Source organism: Manihot esculenta, chromosome 3, assembly GCF_001659605.2.
Source record: "Manihot esculenta cultivar AM560-2 chromosome 3, M.esculenta_v8, whole genome shotgun sequence".
NCBI lineage: Eukaryota > Viridiplantae > Streptophyta > Magnoliopsida > Malpighiales > Euphorbiaceae > Manihot > Manihot esculenta.
The window spans coordinates 22,915,337-22,936,000 of NC_035163.2; the positions used below are offsets into that span (position 1 = coordinate 22,915,337).

The following is a 20,664-nucleotide window of genomic DNA, read 5'->3' on the forward strand; positions in this document are numbered from 1 at the left end:
GTGATATATCAAAAGCAATTGATAATTTTCTAAAATTTAAATAAAGTATGAGTGCCACACATGACACATTGACAAGAGAACGTTAACACGTATATCCATGTTAAGATTGTCGTGGTTGATTTTTTTGGGGTTTTGCACTCACTCGCATTTGTTCTAATCGGTCGAGTTGGTTTGAATAGTTTATTTTGAATTGATTTTATTTTATCTATTCTAATTTAATTTTGTGATTCAATTTATTTTCTTATTTAATTTTTTTTATTGCCCCCTTTATAGTCCTATACGCCTTTCACCAATGCTATAAATCTAGCATTTATTAAAAAAAAGTTTCATCAGAGCACTTGTTTCGATTTTTAACTAACTATGAAATTATTAAAATATTTTGAAATACATAATAATTTTTAATTCCTGCACTATATTCAAATTGATTTTTATGTCAATTAAATTTTAAAAAATAAATAGTTTAATTTTTATATTTTAATTTTATTAAATTTAAAAAATATATATATTTTTACCGAGTGATCTTTAATTGGGAGAGTTATTGGGCTTGAGATTTAAAACTTGTGTTGGACCTGACTTTCATAAGCCAATGCGCGTTGCTGACCAGCTCGTCTGTGTTGGTCTCTTGCTTTTGAACTAGTCTCAATTTATTTTTTTCTTGTTTTATTTTTTTTTTCCACTTAAATTTCTTAAACTTAAAAAGTTATCTGTACGTATGGGCTCAATTGCATATCTCAAAACCATACAACCAAAGACTCAATCCGATCTAGAGCAACCACCCATAAGGCCATAACCCAACTCATCCACAACTTCCAAACTGCCAATCACTCTGAGAGAGTGCTACCAACAGAATAAGGCAAACCCAAAACCACCAAGTAGTACTATCCGCAACAAAAAGAGTGAAGAGGACAGGTTTGTCAGCGTCACACTTTTCCATTGATCGAAGAGAAGTGCTATTTCAGACAAACGAAAATGAAAGAAAAACGATATAATAAACAGGCCAACCTTTTCCATAAAAAATTAACCAATCAATATAAATTCAAATTCATTAAATAAGCAGAATTATGATATACATTAAATAACTATAATCAACAAGGAATAAGTTCAATGAACCACAAAATGATATTTACAGGAAGCTTTATAAGCTCAATCGCAAAGTTTGCAACTCCGACACAGCATATGCAACAAGGACAGATGCAAGTCAATACACTCCTGTTATCAATATTTTACAATAATTAATTAATTAATCTAAACATATTAAAATAATTAAGAAAATTTTATTGAAAAATAATTTAAAATTTTAAACCCATTTACAGAATTCTTGATTATTGGTTGTGTAATTAATCAATATATTTAAAAGAATGAAGAAGAAGGAAACTCACCCGATGATCCAGACAATGAGACCAACAAGGGATAATATCAAAGAAAGGAAAGCAAATGGTAAACTTATCAAGAACCCTAAAGGCCTGCAATCTGCCATAATTGCTTTTTATTTATTTATTTCTTCAGTTTTTGCCTTTTTAGACATGAACCAGAGCCCTTTTCGCCGAACAACGTCCTTCATCAGGTTGACTAGGAGAGAAATAATTAGAGTCACAGGGGCGGATACACAGTCAGAGCAGTGAGGCAAGAATTTCTCTATAATTATATGTAAGTTTTATTCTTTACTTCTGAAATTTCTACCATAATTTTACCATTATCCTCACTCAAAATTAAAAATTTTCCCTCTATTAATCTTAAAATCTTTATTATAAGTAGATATATTTTTTACCATCCTCCTCACTTAAAAATAAAATTTTATCCGATGTTTTTAAAATTTAGATATATATAATTTTTACCATTATTTTCACTTAAAAATAAAATTTTGCTCTCATTAATTTATTAAACTATCGATTATTTTAGCTTAATATTAATATTTATATTTATTGTAATATCCATTAATAATATTCGGTAGTATCAAAATTTTAATTTTTCAATAAAATTTTTATTGAAATTATGTAAAAAAAAAATTTAAAAATTTAAAAACTTTTTCGGCCACCTATAAAAAGGCTCTACTGGAAAAGAAAATAACTTTTTCTCCATTTTAAACATAGCAGAGATAAGTCTCTGGCTCTCTTTTTCATAATTTATTTTTAAAAGTTAATTTGAAAGTTCAGCAGAATTGTTTGGTATAGTTTTGATATAATAATTTAGCTGTGAACATATAATTCTTATCATAAATTAGAATTATATTTTACCCGAATTTCTTTTTATAATCCTTTACTTATGATATTTCTATGTAAAAATTTTAAAGTTTAAATTACTTTTAAACCAAAATTAAAATATGTAAGGTTAACCATATTGGTGCATATGATGAGAACTCTAGTATAGATTTTATATTTTTAGTTATGATGTATGCACATGTCGGTTTTAATTCATAAAATGAAAATATTTTTATATGTTATATGATCATATATGAAATTATATCAGGTGTAACGTGATGTATAGTAGACTTATTATGGGCTTCAATAATTTTAAGTCGATCTAAATTCTAACGCTGATAGCGGTTCAACTTTCGAATAGATATATTTATTAGGTTTAATAAACTAATAGTTATTTTAATCTTTTTAAATTTATAACTTCGAAAAGGTTATAAATCATTTGTTTGTCTATTACCGCTTACATTTAGATAATTAATTTTACGTATAAAAATTTTAACATGTTTTAATTAATAATTCAAATAAATTAAATAACAATATCATAACTACTTAATTTGTAATAACATTTTATATGAGACCACGGATCAAAGTGAGAGGACTATAGATCAACAAGAAACCCAATTGCCAATTAGAAAAGATCAATGCCTAAAAACATCTTAGCTATAAGTGGGGATATTAAGCAGCGCTCTTCAATGACGATTTGCCTTCTGGATTTACCGTCTATGAAGCAAAAAGCAGCAAAAGATCCTAGAGATGCTCCGTACCAAATGCTATTCAGCACCTCAAAATATATGAGACAATAGGAATGAAGAAACAAGCGGATCAAGAAGGCAAGAACCTCTAGCTAGATTTCGGACCAGCAGAAGATACTCCGCTCAGCCCAAACACTAGTCAGCCTCCTCTCCCCTTTGGAAAAATGATTCCTCGTTTTTGAACCTGCAAATAAAAGAAAAATACAAAATAGACAAAAAGAACCCTCTACATGTTAACCCCGCTCCATTCAAAAGTAAAAAATTAAAAATTAAAATTATCTATATCTCAGCTCTCCCATATGGAATTGGGGAGGTGAGGCCTCCCTCTGCACCAAGGAGCAGAGTGAGACTGATAGGTGACAGATAAAGGGAAGGATCCTAAACAAAACGCTCACAAAGGGGCAAAGAAAGAGAGATTCTACCCTAAAATAATTGTAACATACTTACAATTATGGTATGTTAGGCTGGATGATTCCTCAAATAATTCCAAAAAGAAAAGCACTGTGACTTCACATAAAAGCCCACAACTACCTACATCATAAAAGCTATTAAAAAAATATGTAAATCATTTTATACGTCCACTTCATAGACCACCACAGCTTCCTTCTACCAACTTCAACCACAAAAAAAAACTCGTGTTTTTCACATTCCTTGATCCTTGCACTCTTTTAAATACGTTCTCCTAGCTACCTCCTTTTCTTGTATCCCACATGATGCAACTCAGCCTCAGGCCTCCTGCTTCTGTTGGCTCTCATGATTCCTTAGAGCCTAGTACTGCTTCGCTATTCATTGCTACTAAGTCTTCCTTCTTCGAAATGGGTGACATGGGAAATTTCTTGGCTGTCTCCAGAGATGTGGAAAAGAGATGAGAGTTGTCTTCAACGAGACAACTTCTTCATTTTCTTTTCGTTCTGTGGAGACTATCAGTGCAAGTGCTGAGCTAAATTATTTTACATTACCAGTGTTTTAATGGTATATAGATATATATAAACATGTGATTAAGTTAGAAACTTTCATGCGTTTTCTTGTATTTTGGTTCAGCTCTTGAGATTTGTTAGCAACTAAGCTGTATCAGATATGCACTTTACTTGCATAGTAGCAGTTCAATCTACTATGGATTGTTTACAATGCGAACTTTATTTTTATATAATGATTGTATCCCAATAAATCTTTGAGTTCAGATATGACTTTATCATTTTCTTAATTCTTAGTCTGTGCTATAGAATGTTGTCTACAAATTTCGATTAGGTTTTATGATTTCCTTCAAAAATGCTAGATGTTCAATGTCGCAGAAGAGGGCTATTTCCTAGGAGAAAGAATTGTAGAGGACTCAACTCTTAATAGATTTAGAAGCTGCAAGCATAGATCTGTCTATCTGCAAGTGAAACTGTGCAAGTTTGGTTACAAATGGTGTAGTTGACAAAACCAGTTTAAGGGTAGTCTCAACTTATCAGTTTCTCTTGCTAAAAATGCCTTTCAAGGCATTAAAGAAAGTTTCTTACTTCGTTGCTGTGGTGGTGATTGAAGGTCTAATTAAGTATGTTGATTTTATACTTCAACATGAACAATGAACTATCCAAAGGAAATCCTCATAAATGTTAACGCCAAAAGATCATTGAGCAATTGTAGAAGCTAAAGTTTGAGTTGAAATCATTCTTTTTCTTTCTTTTTTTTTCTCAAGAACTTGATAATAAGTATAAATCGTTCTTTGCGTACCAACGCCTGCAATCCCAAAGCAAATAGGCGAGTTCCTATAGGAATTAATACCTAGTCCGTAGTGCAAAGAGAGTGCAGTTCTTTTAAACCGTGCTCATGCTATGCAAGAAGGAAAGCTGAATATATTTCAACGAATAATTGAGCATTTAAAAGGTTTATATTTCTTCTAGTTCTAATCAGGAGCTTCCAAATGAAAAACCACAAAAAATCAAGTGTGTGACATCTTCAATGGGTTTCTCATCCCACATAAGAATTGGCACGAGAGGAAGTTTGCTTCCAATACACATCATTTGAGCTGCCCTTTCAGCCTCCTCAACAGTAAGATCAGTTGTTTAACGCTTTCTAGCGGCCGCCTTTGCTCGACCAATTTAGGTACTGCTAGTTGAAGAAGCCTTACTGCAAACGAAGGCAAGATAAGCTCATTATCTTGTGTTAAAGCCACATTCACGTTTGGACCCTCACCGATATTAGCTTTCATCAACTCTTTTTGTGTGTTTTTTCTTGCTCAACAGGTTTAGGGGACTCAGCACTGAAGAATTTCTTGCTATTGAAAAAGCTCTTAGTGTTAGCATCAAGACCTGACGTTTGGAATTCAAAACTTGGTGTGATTCTTGAATCTGATTCTCAAGTTGTTGTATCTTGGGTTCAATCCAATACACAACATCCATGGAAGCTTGCCAAAGTATTCACAACTATATTTCCACCCTTTCAAGCTTGTTTCCTGCCTTCTCCATCTATCATATTCCGCGTGAAGCTATGCTTTGGCTAAACAAGGTCTAAACAGATCATAGGATTTTGTTGGATGGTTGTGAAATTGTTCTTTGTTTTCTTTGATTTTGTGCAACTGGTTTCTTATGTTCCTTGTATGGTACATATTGTCCTGACTTCTTTTGCTCGTTACTTTTGTTTTGTGCACTATGATGTATCTTTGAGTACTTAGCATGACCAAGGATTGGATGGATGTATTTGGGTTTTTAGTATGGTTTCACCATCACTATGCTAAGTTTTCCTGGTTTCTTTAATAAAAATCTTTTTTATCAAAAAAAAAAAATTAATGCTCCTTTTTCTCAGCTTCCATTATCGAGAGATAATTGGAAGATAGTTCACATTCTTCACAGTTGCAGAAATCGTTTACCTCATGGGAATAGTGAAAGTTATCACTTTAACCCCCTTCCTTGAGCTGGGAGAACCCATCATCAATAACTACAGCATAGAAAACAGAAGTGGGGCACCCAGAAGGTGAAAGCAATAATTCTCCTGAGCCTGCACTGACCCAGAATCTTGGTGTTATTTCTTGTATTTTGATGCTACAGTCATTTGAATAAGAATGCTTTAAACAGTTGAGCAAGGGAATTGAAAGGATATATTTGCTTTTGCTGCTGATTATAGAGGTCCAAATGAACATCGAGCTCATATAGATACCATATTGTTCAAAGATTGCAACTCCAATTGTACTTCAAAAGAGATAGCAGAAAAGAGAAGTGTAATTGAAAGGATGTTGGCTTTAGTATAAGATCTTCACAAAAATGTTTATGCATAGCCATAAAAATGATAGCTGTAAGAAACGCGCAATGCCCTCAATGAACCATGTGATGATCTATAAGAATCACCATTATTGCAGGACCAAGAATAATTCCACCGTGCACAATGGAATAAATTGCTGGGTATGGTTGCTTTTCACTGAACTCCATTTCTCATGTATGTTTTCAAGCAAATAATTGATCAATAATGAAGAAGAGCAAGATAGTTTCAATTTGTCTCTTAATTGGACAACCTTTGAGATTGAGAACATGCACTAGAGACTTGACAATAACCACAGAAGTGGGAGTTTTGGTTTCTTTTTTTTTTTTTCCTTGGAATTTTGTTACCAAACATGGGTTGGCCATGTCAGCATATGGCCTGCACTGCACTTGGATGAGAGATAGGAATGGAACTTTAGATGAAAAAGGATTAATGAGTTCATATTATTTTATTGTACCCAACAGAGGAGAATTTGTATTATATGATTAAGAGTCAGTAAAGAAAACTGAAAAAATAGCTTATTTCTTTGTGACAAATTAATGTCTACTGTTCATAACAATAGACAAATTAGTGATGACCAATTATTTCTTAAAAATAACCTTTGAATTTTGGGAAATGGAGAGTTTATAAGAAGAGGGAAATTAGAAAATATCTCTATACTACATTCAAATAGTGGAAAGAACAAATGAGAATTATACTTGGCATCAGCCAGTTTATTGTTGAGTCGGTCAGAATTAAACAAAAAGAAAAAGGGAGAGAAATCTTAAATTGAATAGAATTCATTGACCTCTAAGAAATTTGCATTCCCATGAAACAAATGAAAGATCTTTTGATCAGTAAGATCTTCAAATGGTAAAACTTATCATCTATATGTAACTTGGACTTGTATGCATTGAACTCCGATTAAGTTCATGTCTTTCACTGGTACAGATACTTTAAGGTCTGTTTTTGTTTAGAAATTTAACAAAATGGCCATTAATAAATTGCATTTAATCCTTTTTCAAGTTTCAATTGCTTCACAACTAGGAAGAATCTATCATGTAATCACTGTAGCTTGCTCTGGCCACTGCCTGACTTTGTAGTTTAGCGTATATACTTGGTGTGCCTTTGACAGAAAGATTTTACCCTCCCTAAAGCTTCTTCGAGCGAAGCTGGATCAGCTGCAAAAGTTATGCGAAGCCAATCTTTAAGCCCCACCGCCGTTCCTGCAAAAGAAATGACAGAACTGTGCACTTATTAGCCTCTAGGACCTGTTATGCTTACAAATACACAGTTCTTTGATCGTATATTTCTTACCTGGAAGAATAATAACAGATTCTTCTTTGGCCAATTTGAAGCAGAAATCAATATCATCATATATATCTTCCAATAGTGAAAGGTTCAGTTTCATCTGCATTACATTGACGGTTCAACAAGCAAGGTCACAGTTGTAATGTAATCTCATTTATTTAAATGCAAAGAGAACTGCAAATTCTTCCATTTGCTCACCATAACAGCCATAGATCCCTGAGGCTTGTGTGGACAAGTGATGCAAGGGATCTCCTTTGTCCTATCATAACAAATCTCCGATGCTTGCTTCAGTATATTGATGGTTCTCTTGAAAAAAGCTTCATCCGTTTGCTCAAGAATGCAAGGTACTGCTGCCTAACATGCCAGAATGATTCAATGCAAATCAGAGGGAAAAAACAAAGAAGGAAGGGGGGGGGGGGGGGGTAGATGGTACTTGCATGAATAAAATCTAAACAAAAACTCTATGTTATCAGCCCGTCCCAAAATTCAAGTCATTTGAACCAGGATTGGCTCAAACAGGACAACAACATCTAACTCAAGCTTGGCAAATTCATTAACTTATTCAAAGAAGATTAACCGCAGCTAATCAAGTTCAATATCCCTCCCCTGCCATTGCTTATTTCTAGAAACAAGGAACAGTATGCATGCAGATTATGTTCCATCAAATCTCTCTACAAACAGCTAGCATATTGACATCAACCAGAGAATAAAATTTTGAACAAAAATAAAGAGGTGGGTGGGGGACTAGAGGATAGGAGAGGGAGATGACAGTATAGAATCACGGTATATTATATAAGCATCCAAATGCACAAACCTGGATGAAGGTCGCTGGTCCTCCCAAAATATCAAAATACTTCTTAATACGCTCAACAACCTGAATAGAAGAATTGGTATAATGGATAAGCTGATTGCATATATACTTTCAACAAATTTGTACAGATTTCCAAGCAGATTATTCGGTACATTCGGAATATAGAACCATTTTGTTTATTGATGCAAATAATGGAACCACCATATTGATTAGAGAAACTGGCTACCAACAAAATGCCATGTCCTTATTACACAGAAAGCAAAGAGAAGAGAATAAACCTTTGGCTTTCTAAACATGCCTGAAGGGTCAGTCGTCACAAACCAGCCAAGTCGCCAACCGGGCACAATCCATCTCTTTGATAGAGAACCAAGTGTGAGAATAGGAACAATGGATCCAAAAACTCCCATTGGCACAAATGGATTATTCCCAAAAGCAAGATGTCCATAAACTTCATCAGCAATAACAAGAATTTTAAGCTTTTCTGCTGTCTCTGCAATCTAAATTCAGTAAGCAACTAAATAAGACTCACTACCATGGATACAGCAAACCATACAATCTAACTTGATACATGTTTTTTCAGGAGCACTAACCTCTTTCAAATGTTGATAAGAGTATACATTCCCACAAGGATTCCCCGGGTTTATAATGACCAATGCTACAGTATTCTGATCTGCAAGAACTTCAATTGCATCAAGATCAACCTCCCAACCTTTCTCCGGAAGAAGATCAAAGTGTCGAACTTCGAGACCCCTGAATGCAGCACAAAGTTCATAAATAGGGAAGCATGGCCTTGGAAGTAAGATATTCGCACCCGGACGAGCAAGCATTGTCAAAGCAACATCAATGGCTTGTGTACAACCAGATGTGATAAAAACATCATCAGATGACAACTTGTAAGGAAGATCACGCGATAGGTAATCAGCAATCGCCCTGTAGAATAACAGAAAGCCAAAACCTAAATGAATAAATAATAATATACATCACATTATTTGCAGAAGAGGCTTCTCTAATTTTGAACTAGAAGTTTCATGTGCTCTAATTCTTCCTACCATAACTCTAGAATTAAGCCCTATTTTCAGAAACTAAGATAGGATTCCATCACTTTAAACAACAATTGCACAGAAATAATGTTTAAAAACGCAAAAAAGGCTACTAGAAAGATTAATTTCAACACACCAACTGTAAGAAACAGACAAAGAAATTTAATGATTCAAACCCCAAGTAGTAATTTTGAGTTGTTTGAGCTGCAATTGCAATTAAGCTAAATTAAAGAAACCCAATAATTTGAGCACATTAAACTGGCCATTTAGAACATCAAATTCAATTCGAAATGAAGAAAATTCTCAAATCTAAACCTAGAAACCCAAATTGGCCTGCAAGAGTTAACATTAAATTGAACAAAACTCTACAAAATCAATAATTCACAAAGTAATCATAAAAGAGAAGAATGGAGAAAATAGCAGATTACTTTCTAGTTTGAGGAAGGCCAACAGTAGGGGAATAGCCATTGAACTTATCAGAGAGAAGAGCATCAGCAACAGCTTGTTGAGCAGTGGGTGTTGTGTGGAAGCAAGAATAAGCAGAAGGGTCACCCATGCCCAGAGAAATCACACTCCTACCATCTTTCTCTTCAATACTTTGCATCAGCAAACTTAGAATTCCTTTGATGGTTATATTTTTGGGCGTCTCCACTTCATAATTGTTCATGGTTCCATTCTCCTTCACCTTCTCCATCGACAATCCTATCCTTTCTATCATCTATGTTGATAAGCTTGTTGGGTTTTTTGAATCTGCTGTGGTGTCTTGAAAGCTGGGATTTTTGGGGTTCTACAAGAGGGAGTTGCAGAGATAAACTGGTGGATTGAAGTAAGTGAATTTGTGAGACCACACGTTGAATTTTCCACCTGTAATCCATGCATGAATACAAAATTTGGCAGTTGCTTGGAAACAGTTCTCATTAGTACATCAAAACAAAAGAAAATTGTCTTCTTTTCCAAATTAGTTTTCCTCTAAAAGACTGACGTAATTTGTTATTTATTTTTTTTCTTCAATTAATTGCACATGCTACAAAATTTTCATTTTGCTTCTCTTTCCAAGATAACTGCTATACCGAAATGACTGAATAAATAAATAAATCATACAAAAATATGTTTTTTCTTTCTTTACTTTATTTGAAGTTCATTAGGTGATTCTTCGGAATTTCATGTTGATTATAAAGATTGTACGAGTAAAAGTTTATATAGAATTAGAATTAATATATATTTTTTTATCTATAATAAAAAAAAACAAAATCAAACCAAATATATTTATTACTCAAACTAAATTTTGTGAGCCACATGCAATAAGAAAACTCAGTTACGTAGTTAACCAGTTAAGTCCATGTAAAATTAATCACGAAATTAAAATAGAATGGGTTTGCTTCCACAAAAACTCTTCTTCTGATAGAGATGTTTCATTTCATTTTTTTTTTTTTTTTTTTACAGAAAAAAAAAAAAAGAAAACCTTTGTGGAAAAAAAGAGATTGACATGTCAATTTCTATGTAAAGGAAAAAATGGGAAAATAACAAGCACCACATTTGCTTGCTTCTTAGTTATCGGACACGCAACCTAATAATTCGTGGGTGGAAAAGAGTCCGAGGAAGAGAGTTTGACAGAGAGAGAGAGAGAGAATACAGGAAAGGAGCCAAGGAGGGGGAGAGTGAAGGAATAAATATAATTATAAGGATATTGATGTCTTTTTAATGGTTAATTTAAGATATAATAAATTATTAATGGTTTTAAAATATTAGAATATGATAAATAATCTTTTAAAAGTTTATTGAAGCTAACTCATTATTTATGCCAAATTTTTAAAGTTATTTACTAATTTACTTTAATTAATGTTAAAAATTGTGCAGGTGGAAGGTTTGGCGGGCAGATTGTGCAATACAACAGTCGGATTCATGACGCTCAGCAAGTGTTTGATGAAATTTCTCAACCAATACAGATAAGAGAATTGCAATGAGTTTTATGGAAATATCCTTCTCCTGGTAAACTAAATTAAATTATAAATGGTTCTCTTCCATTTGGTGCAAATAGTATTGCATTTCGTGATGGTTTAATTTCGGATAGTTTGGATTTGTGACTAATTTTGTTAGGTCATCAGTTTTAGGAGCTGAGTTATGGGCTATTTAAAAATAACATCAATTTATTAAAAAAATAAAATTGTAAAATAAGAATAAAAGATTTTGTAAACCTTTATTATTCAATTTTATTCTTTCTAAATATGCTGCATCACAATTGGAAAAATATTAAATTCACAAAAAATAAATAAATACAAATTAAGTAAGTCATTTATCATCATTATCAAAATTCTACAAATATATCAATAATTTCAAGGATACTTTTCAAACTTATTAACTCAATTAGGCGCAACTCGTGTAATACTACTTGAAGAAATAAACCCATCAAGTCAATCTCTACAGTTTTTTCCAATTTTTCTCTAAAAACACAGCTCCTTTTGTTTATGGTTCAGTACTAAAGAAAGGGGTTCTGGTGGGCGTTTTGCCCACCCTTTTCCCCTGTTTTCTTTTCTTTTCTTTTTTTTTTTTACTGTTATTTGTTGTTTTGTAGTTTCTCAGTGGTTAGTCTTCACTTTTTGAGAGTTTGGAATCCCCTGCCTAGTCAGTCGGTGTATGGAAGCGGTTACAGCGGTGTATGTCGTGCTTTTCCCGATTTGTTGTGTCGCGGATAGCGATCTTCTGGGTTGATGATAGGAAGGCAAGTCTCTGCGACAGATGCCTCCACACTTTGGAATTATTTACGGAAAATTTAATTTTTTATATATAATGATTTTAATGATATTATAAATTTATTTTATAGTTTCAATAATATATTTTATATTTCATATAATTTAATATAATTTGATAAATTTATATTATAAAAATTATATAATTATATTTAAAGAATATAAGTCCTAATTTAATAAATTTTTTAAATAATATATAATGAAAATCATAAATAAATATAGATATAATTAAAATAATTATTTGTGAGTTATTGATTAAATAAAAATTTAGTTTATTGTGTATCCATGCACTTTTTATTTTATTATTTTTATATTTAATATTATCTAATCATTTTTTTAAAATAAATTATTTATATAATTTAAATATAATTATCCTTTCGATTATTAAATCGTTATTAATAATATTATAAAATAATTATATATTCTAATAGTTATTAAAAATATCTAACAATATAATTTAAATAATTAATTATAGTTTATATTATTTAAATTAATTTTATATATGTGTTTATGTTTGTATATATTTATTATTTTATTCCTAAATATATTAATTATTTATTGTTGTTAATTATATCAGTGAATTTAAATTTGCTAATATAATTTTATATATTAATTACATATATAGCTTATAATCAATAATTATTTGGGCATACATGTTGTGTTCTTTGCTCTGAGCTGATTGTTCTCTTCTTCTCTGGCCATGGCTGAGATAGAAGCGGTGACGCTGGATCAATGGCGTCGAGTTTCAAATTGCTTGGGGCTTTGGATTATATGGCACGTGGGCTTTGCTTGTTTCTTCCCTTGTTTTAATTTCTCTCCATTCCCTTGTTTCTTTCCTATTTGATGGGATGCAGCGGTATTCAATTCAAATTAAACTAAATTAATCGAATCGAATTAAAATTAAAATTAAAATTAAAATTAAAATTAAAATTTTATTTTATTTTATTTTATTTTATTTTATTTTATGTTGAGTTTAATTTAATATTAATTTTTAAAATTTTCAAATTTTATGAATTCAATTTGATTTTAACAAAAAAAAATTTAAATAAATAAAATCAAAAGCATCAAATACCACTACCATCATCCTTCCCACGAGCTCAATCCCAGATAGATCTTTCTCAACATCATACTGATTAAAGGTTTATTTAATTTATGTGCATTGATTTCCTTGTGGAGTTTGAAGGATTCCTTTAACTGTGTAGTGGTGATGGGTGATTTATTAGCGGGCTCATAATTGTTTCTATTATTGTTTAAGGTAACTGTGATTATTTTTATTTATATTTATCTGTAAATTACACTTTAATATTTGAGTATTAGTATAATTAATGAATCATTCTATATATTTTAAAAATCAAATATTTAAATTTATTTATAATTATTTTTTCAAATTAAAAATATCTCTCTTTACTTTTATTATTAAAAATATAAAAATATTTTTATTATTTTTTAAATAAATAAATCACAATATTGAGTTTACATCTGTTTTTATATTTTTTAAATTATATACTTAAATCTCTCTATAATCGATATATTCTTATCTATTATAATTTAAATATTTTAATTATTCATTTTGTATTTAAAATAATACTTAAGTTTTTTCATTAATTATAATATCTCATTTAACTAATTTTTAACACTTTTTATTTTTTAATTTTTAATTATTAAAATATTTCAACGCTTATAACATCAAATATTTTTAAAATTATTTATAATTTTAGTTATTTTTAAGTAATACTAAATAACTTTTAAATAAGTCATAAATTTTTATAAAAAATATTTTAAAAAATTATATTTTGAAAAAAAATGTAACTATCTACTAAATTTAAATTAATACTTATAATAGATAAAATAATTTTAATTTTAAATAAATTAAATATAAAAATATTTAAAATTTTAATTTTAAAAATATAATTTACACAATACCAAATTTTTTTACACATAAAAAATAATTTGACTATACACGAAAATATTTTAAATGTTTAAAATATTTATTGTACTTTCGATCAATTGATTAAATTTTCTGAAATTGGACTTTTTTGTGCGTAATCATTAGCTATGGAGAAAGGTGCTTGAATTTACTTCAAATTGCTGGAAATAGAAAGGCGGGTATTATTAGGAAAAATAATAGTAATAATAAAAACTATTCATTTTAAGTTACAAAATAAGTTGAAATAGATTATATGAAATGAATAGATGGACTAAAAATAATATATAAAAATTTTGCAAAGTATTTGAAAATAAAATTTAATTTAGAGATTAAAAATTTTGATTGAGAAAAAAGAAAAAGTTATATGGACATGATCAATGTGTGCATTCCACAAATTTTTTTTTAAATAAAAAAGGCATTAATTGAGCAAAATAAGTTAAAATAATACTTAAAATAAAAATATAGATATTATAAATTAAAATTCAATAATTTAATGGCAAAAAGGACGATGATAAATTTGACAGGAAGGACGCAAACTACGGAAGGGACAGCACGAGATGATTGGACAAGGATAAGACCTATCATGGTGGGGTCCAATCAGAACGTGGCATATCCCAATTTCGTCTTATAACTTCTAAAGCGGGCAGCAGTTATATGTAACCGGCTTTTTAATTGGATACTATTTTTGGTGCATTTGTAGAATTGCCGCAGATAATCCATGCTCTCCAAGTACATCGTCACCGTTAGATATTGACAAACGCCTCGTGATGCGGCCCCTTAACTATAATTAATTTTCCTTTATTTAAGATAGGGAATAAAGAATTTTATATTTTATTTTTGTTTTATGCCATTCCATTCTTAAATTGAATTGTGAAAAATCATGAAGTAGGAATGTAAATGTATTTGGATTGCCGTCGGCGAGAGAGAGAGAAACGAGAAAGAGAAATAGCCAGAGAGTTTTTTAGTCGCCAATGGAGGAATGGAGGATTTGGTTGTATATCGGCAACTCCTCCAATTGTGATTGTTTTAATTTATAAAGTTGTATTTTAAATTTGCTATGATTTTGAGAGTTTGTGAGTAAGTAGATATGTATAATGGTTTATTTATGGTTTGTCTGGGTGAGCCAATGGTGAGGTTTGATGTGGCTTTTCTTTCAATGCATAGCTCTATCGCATGTATAATGGATTCAGAGCTCTATCGCATCCTCTCGTATAGCTCAGCTTTCTTTCGATGAATAGCTTGGAATCTCCGCTGTTATAGAGTTTTTGTTCTCCTTTACTTGCTTTGTATTGCTGTCTTTTTTGAAAGTTGTAACTCTGCAATTTTGGCCTTCTCTCACAGCTCTGGTAGGCTTGATGGTTTTGAAGTGTATGGTAGTTTTGTTTAAGCTGTCGAGGACATTGGTTTTCCTGTTGCTAGTTTTCTAGGATCGGGAAAGATGATGTTTGATAATTGTTTTTGTTTGGATGGACCATTTGTTTTGTTTGGATCAATTCGATGGATTGTTTTTGGACTTTTATGATCTATTGATTATATGCTTCTAGCTTTTGGGTCTTAAAATGTAATTTACATTACAACATTTAAGAAAAATACTAACACTTCCACAAAAATAAATTTATTTTTCTTTTCATAAATATAATAACATTTATTCAAACCCTTTCTTTATACTCTCAATTCATATTATTCAATGAAATAATTACTATTAATCAATAAACTATTTTCTTAAAATCGAAAGTAATTTATAAATTAACACGAATGAAAAAATAATAATATATTTTAATAAAAAATTCGAATACAGAACATACCTGAGTAAGTGCTTGTAATTTGTAAGATGAATCTTTGTTTCTTTGAGCGAAGCAGTGAATGGGAACCGATGTCCAAGGATACTGTTATATATGGATTTGGATTGAGGTTTGCAATTAATTATTTAGGCATTTTTATCTCAATCTTTGAGGATAAGTTTGCTGATTCATATTTTTCTTTTAAAAATTAAATTTCACGAATTAGTGTACAACTTTTGCACGTCTACCATATTTATCACATTACCCACATAAATGGAGTTATATTGTCTGAAAAAGAAAGGAAATCACAAAAATTGAAAATCATGTTAAATTTTTATAATTTCATAATCCTCAAAAATTTTACACTTATATAAATCACCCTATAATATATATATAATAACTATATAAAATAATATTTTTATTTAACTTAGATATTATTAAAAAAATTTAAATTAGACGTAATTTATTCAAAAAATAATTTATTTAAAGAGATTTAATATTTATGAGAGATTTTAATATCATGTTAAATTTGGGTGAAATCTAACTCTTTTCAAAAATTAACTAAGAGAGATGAATCAGACACATTACTCGCCTCCCAAACTGATGTTAAATTCAACATAATATTTTATTGTTTAAGATAATACATATATTTTTAATTTAAATTTTTGAAATATTATTAATGAAATTGAATAAAAAATATGTGTTATAATAGTAAATTGATCTGATATATTGATAATTTTATTTGTTTTCAAGGTCTGAGTAGCATTATAATTAAAATTAAAATAATGATTTGTATCTGAGTGTAATAAATAAGGTATTTAAAGTATTGAATTAGCTATGAGGACAAAATTGATAATTTAGCATTATAATATTGGAATTATATGCAAAGAATTCCCTATAGGCAGTGGATATAAGTGCTCCATTGCCTATGATCAGAATACTTGATCTTGATAAATGAGCTTCGTTGCATCTTCATTCTCTGTCGGCTTGCTCATCTATATTATGGGCTTCCACTATTAATTTTATTGCGTTGTAAATGGTATTATCATTGTGAAATTATTATTTTAATATTATATTATTAAAGTAATAGTTTTACGGTATTTTAAAATTATTATAAAAAAATTTTAATATTTTTACTATATATAATAATATTCTTTAATTAAAAATTTATTTTACATTCAATAAAATTATAATTTTAATTACACTTTTATTTATTGCACTCCAAGACTTAGTCTGGTGGAAAGTGTATCTTGTAGCCTTAAAAGGTCTAAGTTCGACTCTCCGATCCCTATTTCAAAAAAAAAAATTACACTTTTATTTATTATAAAAAAAAATAAATATTATTCCCTTGTTCTTAATGAGAGAAAACAACCTTTGTTCCCTTTTTGTCAAGTACGACACTCGAAAGGTGGCAATTGAGGTTGGCCAGTCGTGTTGGCGTCTACGTGAGTTTGACACGAATTTGAAATTAACAAGACATAGTGAGATATATTTAGTTGGGCTCTAAAAATGAAAATAAAATATATTTCATTGTAAATAATTTTTTTGGGCTCTAAAATTAATATAATAAGGTATTATTTTAAAATAATAAATTTTTATCTAAATATAATTATTAAAATGTAAATAATTTCAATGACATATCATTTATTTATTAAATGCATTATATACGTTTTTATATTTACACAAAAATATTAATTTTTTAATCATCTTTTATAACAAATGTTATGATTTTTCATATGTAAATCAATATTATACCACAACCAAAAGGATTTTCCACATAATAGCAATTTTTTACAAATTAAAAATTAAATAATTTTATTTCAAATTATTAAAAATTCAAATTATATTATAAAAATGAATACCATATAAAAAAATGATTTTTAATGTAAACTAAGTTTATTAAATAAAAAAATATATTTAGTTTTTCAAATAATAAAAGGGTTGGGAGGTGTATGGTGGGTTGTGCTCGGCCGGCACTGGGCCTGAGTTTTTCTTTTCTTCAAATACTGGGCCTCTGTTGGCTGGGTAGCCTTTTTTGAAAAAAAATTAAGAAAAACTTGAGTTTATCTGAAAAAAGTAATTAAATTGAGTTAAAAAAGTTTAAAATTAATTATTAACTGAATTGGTTGAATTATTAAATTTTTTATTTTTTTTATTATAATTAGAGAGTGTTTAGCACTTCAATCATCCCTTTATTTATAATAATATAATAAATTTATAAATGGCTTATAAAAGAAATTTATTAATTATTCTCTTAATTGTTAAATATTGTAAAAAATTTTAAAATTCTCTAATATAAAAAATTAATTAATTAATTTTTTAATTTTATAAAAAATTTATTAATTAATTTTTTTATATTATAAAAATTAAATAATAAAAGAATTAATTAACAGATTTAAAAATATTTTAATTAGTAAAACTTTTTATAAGTGGTGACTAAATACTATTTTCAAATAATAATAAATAAAAAAAACACTACTTAGAGTAGGCGTGAGAAGAAACAATTCAGGAAAAGAGGGAAACAAAAATAAAAGGAAATAGGGGCCCACATCAGAGGTAGACGTATCTTTAATCACAGCCGTGCGAATCATAAACATACGATCACAATTATTGGACTGACAGTATACACTAATAATGATAATAATAAAACAACACCAACGCAGCGCATTTATTATTAAGAAGAAGGGGGGTGCGTACTGCGCAATTTGGAAGGGAGAGAAGGGATGGCTCGCGCTACGATGCGCCGTAGGCGGAGGGCGGCGGAGGGAGGGAGAAAGGGAAAGGGGAAGCTGTGGCTGACATAATATTGTCGTCATGCGTAACCCTTAAGGCAGCTTCTTGATAACTGCGCCTCTTCTTCTTTTTCTTTCTTTATAAAAAATAAATATTTAATTACTTTTTGTCTAAAAGATGAAAAAAAAAATTTTCTCTTATTACTTTTTCCATGTTTAAAAGAAAATATCAAATTAAAAAAAATATATTCTGTATATTAAAACTATAAAAATACTGATTCATTTATTTCTTATATTTCCAAATAAGATAAAATCACTTTATTTTCATTCCTCATTCATTTAGTTTTTTTATCTAAATAAAAACAAAAAATATATATTTTGTATATTAATTTCTGATGGTTGATAGTCTAAATAATTTTATGAAGGAGAGAAGAGGAAAATGCAAAAGTAAAAAAGTGAAAAAAAACTGAGGTGAGCAGAGAAGGGATTTGGATTTTATATAGGCCTTTTTGGGTAGGTTCTGCAAGCAAAAGCCTTGACAACTAGAAAAAGATAACAGATATATTTGGTAACGTGAGAAATGATTTGATGTAAAGCCTGTAGAAAAGAGAAAGAGAAGAGGTTTGCTGCTACAGATTTCTCTCAAAATCCGAGCATGATGTGTCAAAATCCCATACCATCAATCTCTCTTTTCTTCAATTTTATTGATGGATGGGATTGGATTGCTTGAATTGATGCATGCATGCTGATTTAACCATTTTTATTTTTTCATTACCATAATATTTCAAATAGTCAAGGATTAAGAACTACTGCTTCTCTCAGCCTTTTTGGGTATTTCTCTTTATTCTACACTTTCTTGATTGGATATTGCCCACTTCGAGTAAGATTTTTTTTTTTTTTTTTCTTTTCCTGTTTCATTGTACTGAGTGTAGATAAGAAAAGGGTTGAAATTTGAAATTTTCTCTCAAATTAATATCATTTCTCAAATTTAACTTCAATAATTGATTAATTAAATTCATAAATCCAAAAACAATATCATTTCCAAATTCAACAGCATCAATATACATCACTTCCTGCTGTAACCACAAATTAAAAAGAAAAGAACATAACAAATATAATATATATGTCATTGCCACTGTCTTTCACCTCTGTTCATCCGTGATTGCGGCCCTCATTTTCCCACTACATATGCAAATTCATGCATGCATGCCAAGATTTCTCTTTCAAAATCTCTTCCTTTCTTTCCGTTTGTGAGGGAGAAGGAATCTTGAACCCATAAAAATTAATGGTGGATGTAGAAATTTAAATTCAATTTAAATAAGTGATTAAATAAAATAAAATATATAAAAAACCTATTATATTTAGAATTATTCTTTTAAATTAATAAAATAATATAATTAAATTATAATAATTCTTATTTATTATCTAATATATTACCTATTAAATTTATATTTATAAATTTTTTAAATTTTATTTTTTTAAATTTAAATGGTTAGTAAAATCTATTAAATAATCTAACATTTACTCATAATATTTTTATTTTTTAAAAAATAAAAATTTATTATCTCTAAATTTAAATAGCTTAACATATAATTTTAATGAAATAAAAAAATTATTACTTTTTAATATATATTTAGTATAGAGTTAACAAAATATAATTAATGGTGTATTTTTTTATAAAATAATAGTTAACGAGTAAATAATTTAATAAAAATTTTATTATTTAAAGTATTGAAATATTAAAATAAAAAATAAAAATTTTAAATTAAAAATAATAAATAAAGAAAGGAATGAAATAATATAATATGTATAACTATAAATATATGAACTAAATAGTATAAATATTAAAATTAATGAAAAATTTATTCAATAAACAGATTAAAGAGTTTAATTAAATAATTTTAAAATAAAGATTAATTAATAAATTTTTTAAATACATAAAAATGTATTATATTTTTTTATTTTATATAAAACTATCTAAATATTCTTAAAAAAATTAAAAATTCTCAGAGAGACACATGCCCTTTGGCCTTATCTTGTTCCACCAGATAAGTATTTATCTGTATGCAACATCGACAAGTAGACCATGGGACGCAGCAAACTTCCCTTTGCCGAGATGAAGGCCATGCTAGGCATGCATTGGTGACTCTCT

General features: G+C 29.2%; 2 protein-coding genes and 1 long non-coding RNA gene across 4 annotated transcripts; 1 reads left to right on the forward strand and 2 right to left on the reverse strand.

Moving 5' to 3' along the window:
• Window positions 1-1,085: 1,085 nt before the first annotated feature.
• Window positions 1,086-1,477, reverse strand: LOC122723191 (signaling peptide TAXIMIN 2-like). Its single transcript, XM_043954651.1, has 2 exons — window positions 1,380-1,477; window positions 1,086-1,209 (listed from the first exon to the last, which is right to left on the reverse strand). The coding sequence occupies exons 1-2, from the start codon at window positions 1,475-1,477 to the stop codon at window positions 1,086-1,088; spliced, it is 222 nt and encodes a 73-aa protein (XP_043810586.1).
• Window positions 1,478-3,602: 2,125 nt separating this feature from the next.
• On the forward strand, window positions 3,603-4,508 carry LOC122723335. The gene is made up of 2 exons (XR_006350271.1): window positions 3,603-4,383; window positions 4,475-4,508. It is a non-coding gene; the product is annotated as an uncharacterized LOC122723335 (long non-coding RNA).
• Window positions 4,509-6,918: 2,410 nt separating this feature from the next.
• On the reverse strand, window positions 6,919-15,937 carry LOC110611399 (probable aminotransferase TAT2). 2 transcript variants are annotated; one of them, XM_021751708.2, is made up of 8 exons: window positions 15,805-15,937; window positions 9,754-10,189; window positions 8,876-9,215; window positions 8,564-8,782; window positions 8,289-8,348; window positions 7,673-7,828; window positions 7,481-7,574; window positions 6,919-7,389 (listed from the first exon to the last, which is right to left on the reverse strand). In XM_021751708.2, the coding sequence occupies exons 2-8, from the start codon at window positions 10,041-10,043 to the stop codon at window positions 7,268-7,270; spliced, it is 1,281 nt and encodes a 426-aa protein (XP_021607400.1). In that variant the 5' UTR covers window positions 10,044-10,189; window positions 15,805-15,937; the 3' UTR covers window positions 6,919-7,267. The 2 variants fall into 2 exon arrangements, with proteins under 2 accessions (XP_021607400.1, XP_043811178.1); XM_043955243.1 differs by lacking the exon at window positions 15,805-15,937 and having other exon boundaries at window positions 9,754-10,407.
• Between the last annotated feature and the right edge of the window lie 4,727 nt (window positions 15,938-20,664).

Excerpts from the sequence above, each read along its gene's own strand:
- LOC122723191 (XM_043954651.1), bottom strand. The coding sequence starts at position 1,477 with ATGGCAGATTGCAGGCCTTTAGGGTTCTTGATAAGTTTACCATTTGCT. Across the intron at positions 1,210-1,379 it reads CTCATTGTCTGGATCATCGG|GAGTGTATTGACTTGCATCT; the intron begins GTGAGTTTCCTT and ends TATTGATAACAG.
- LOC110611399 (XM_021751708.2), bottom strand. The coding sequence starts at position 10,043 with ATGATAGAAAGGATAGGATTGTCGATGGAGAAGGTGAAGGAGAATGGA. Across the intron at positions 9,216-9,753 it reads GGCCTTCCTCAAACTAGAAA|GGCGATTGCTGATTACCTAT; the intron begins GTAATCTGCTAT and ends GTTATTCTACAG. Across the intron at positions 8,783-8,875 it reads CTTATCAACATTTGAAAGAG|ATTGCAGAGACAGCAGAAAA; the intron begins GTTAGTGCTCCT and ends TACTGAATTTAG.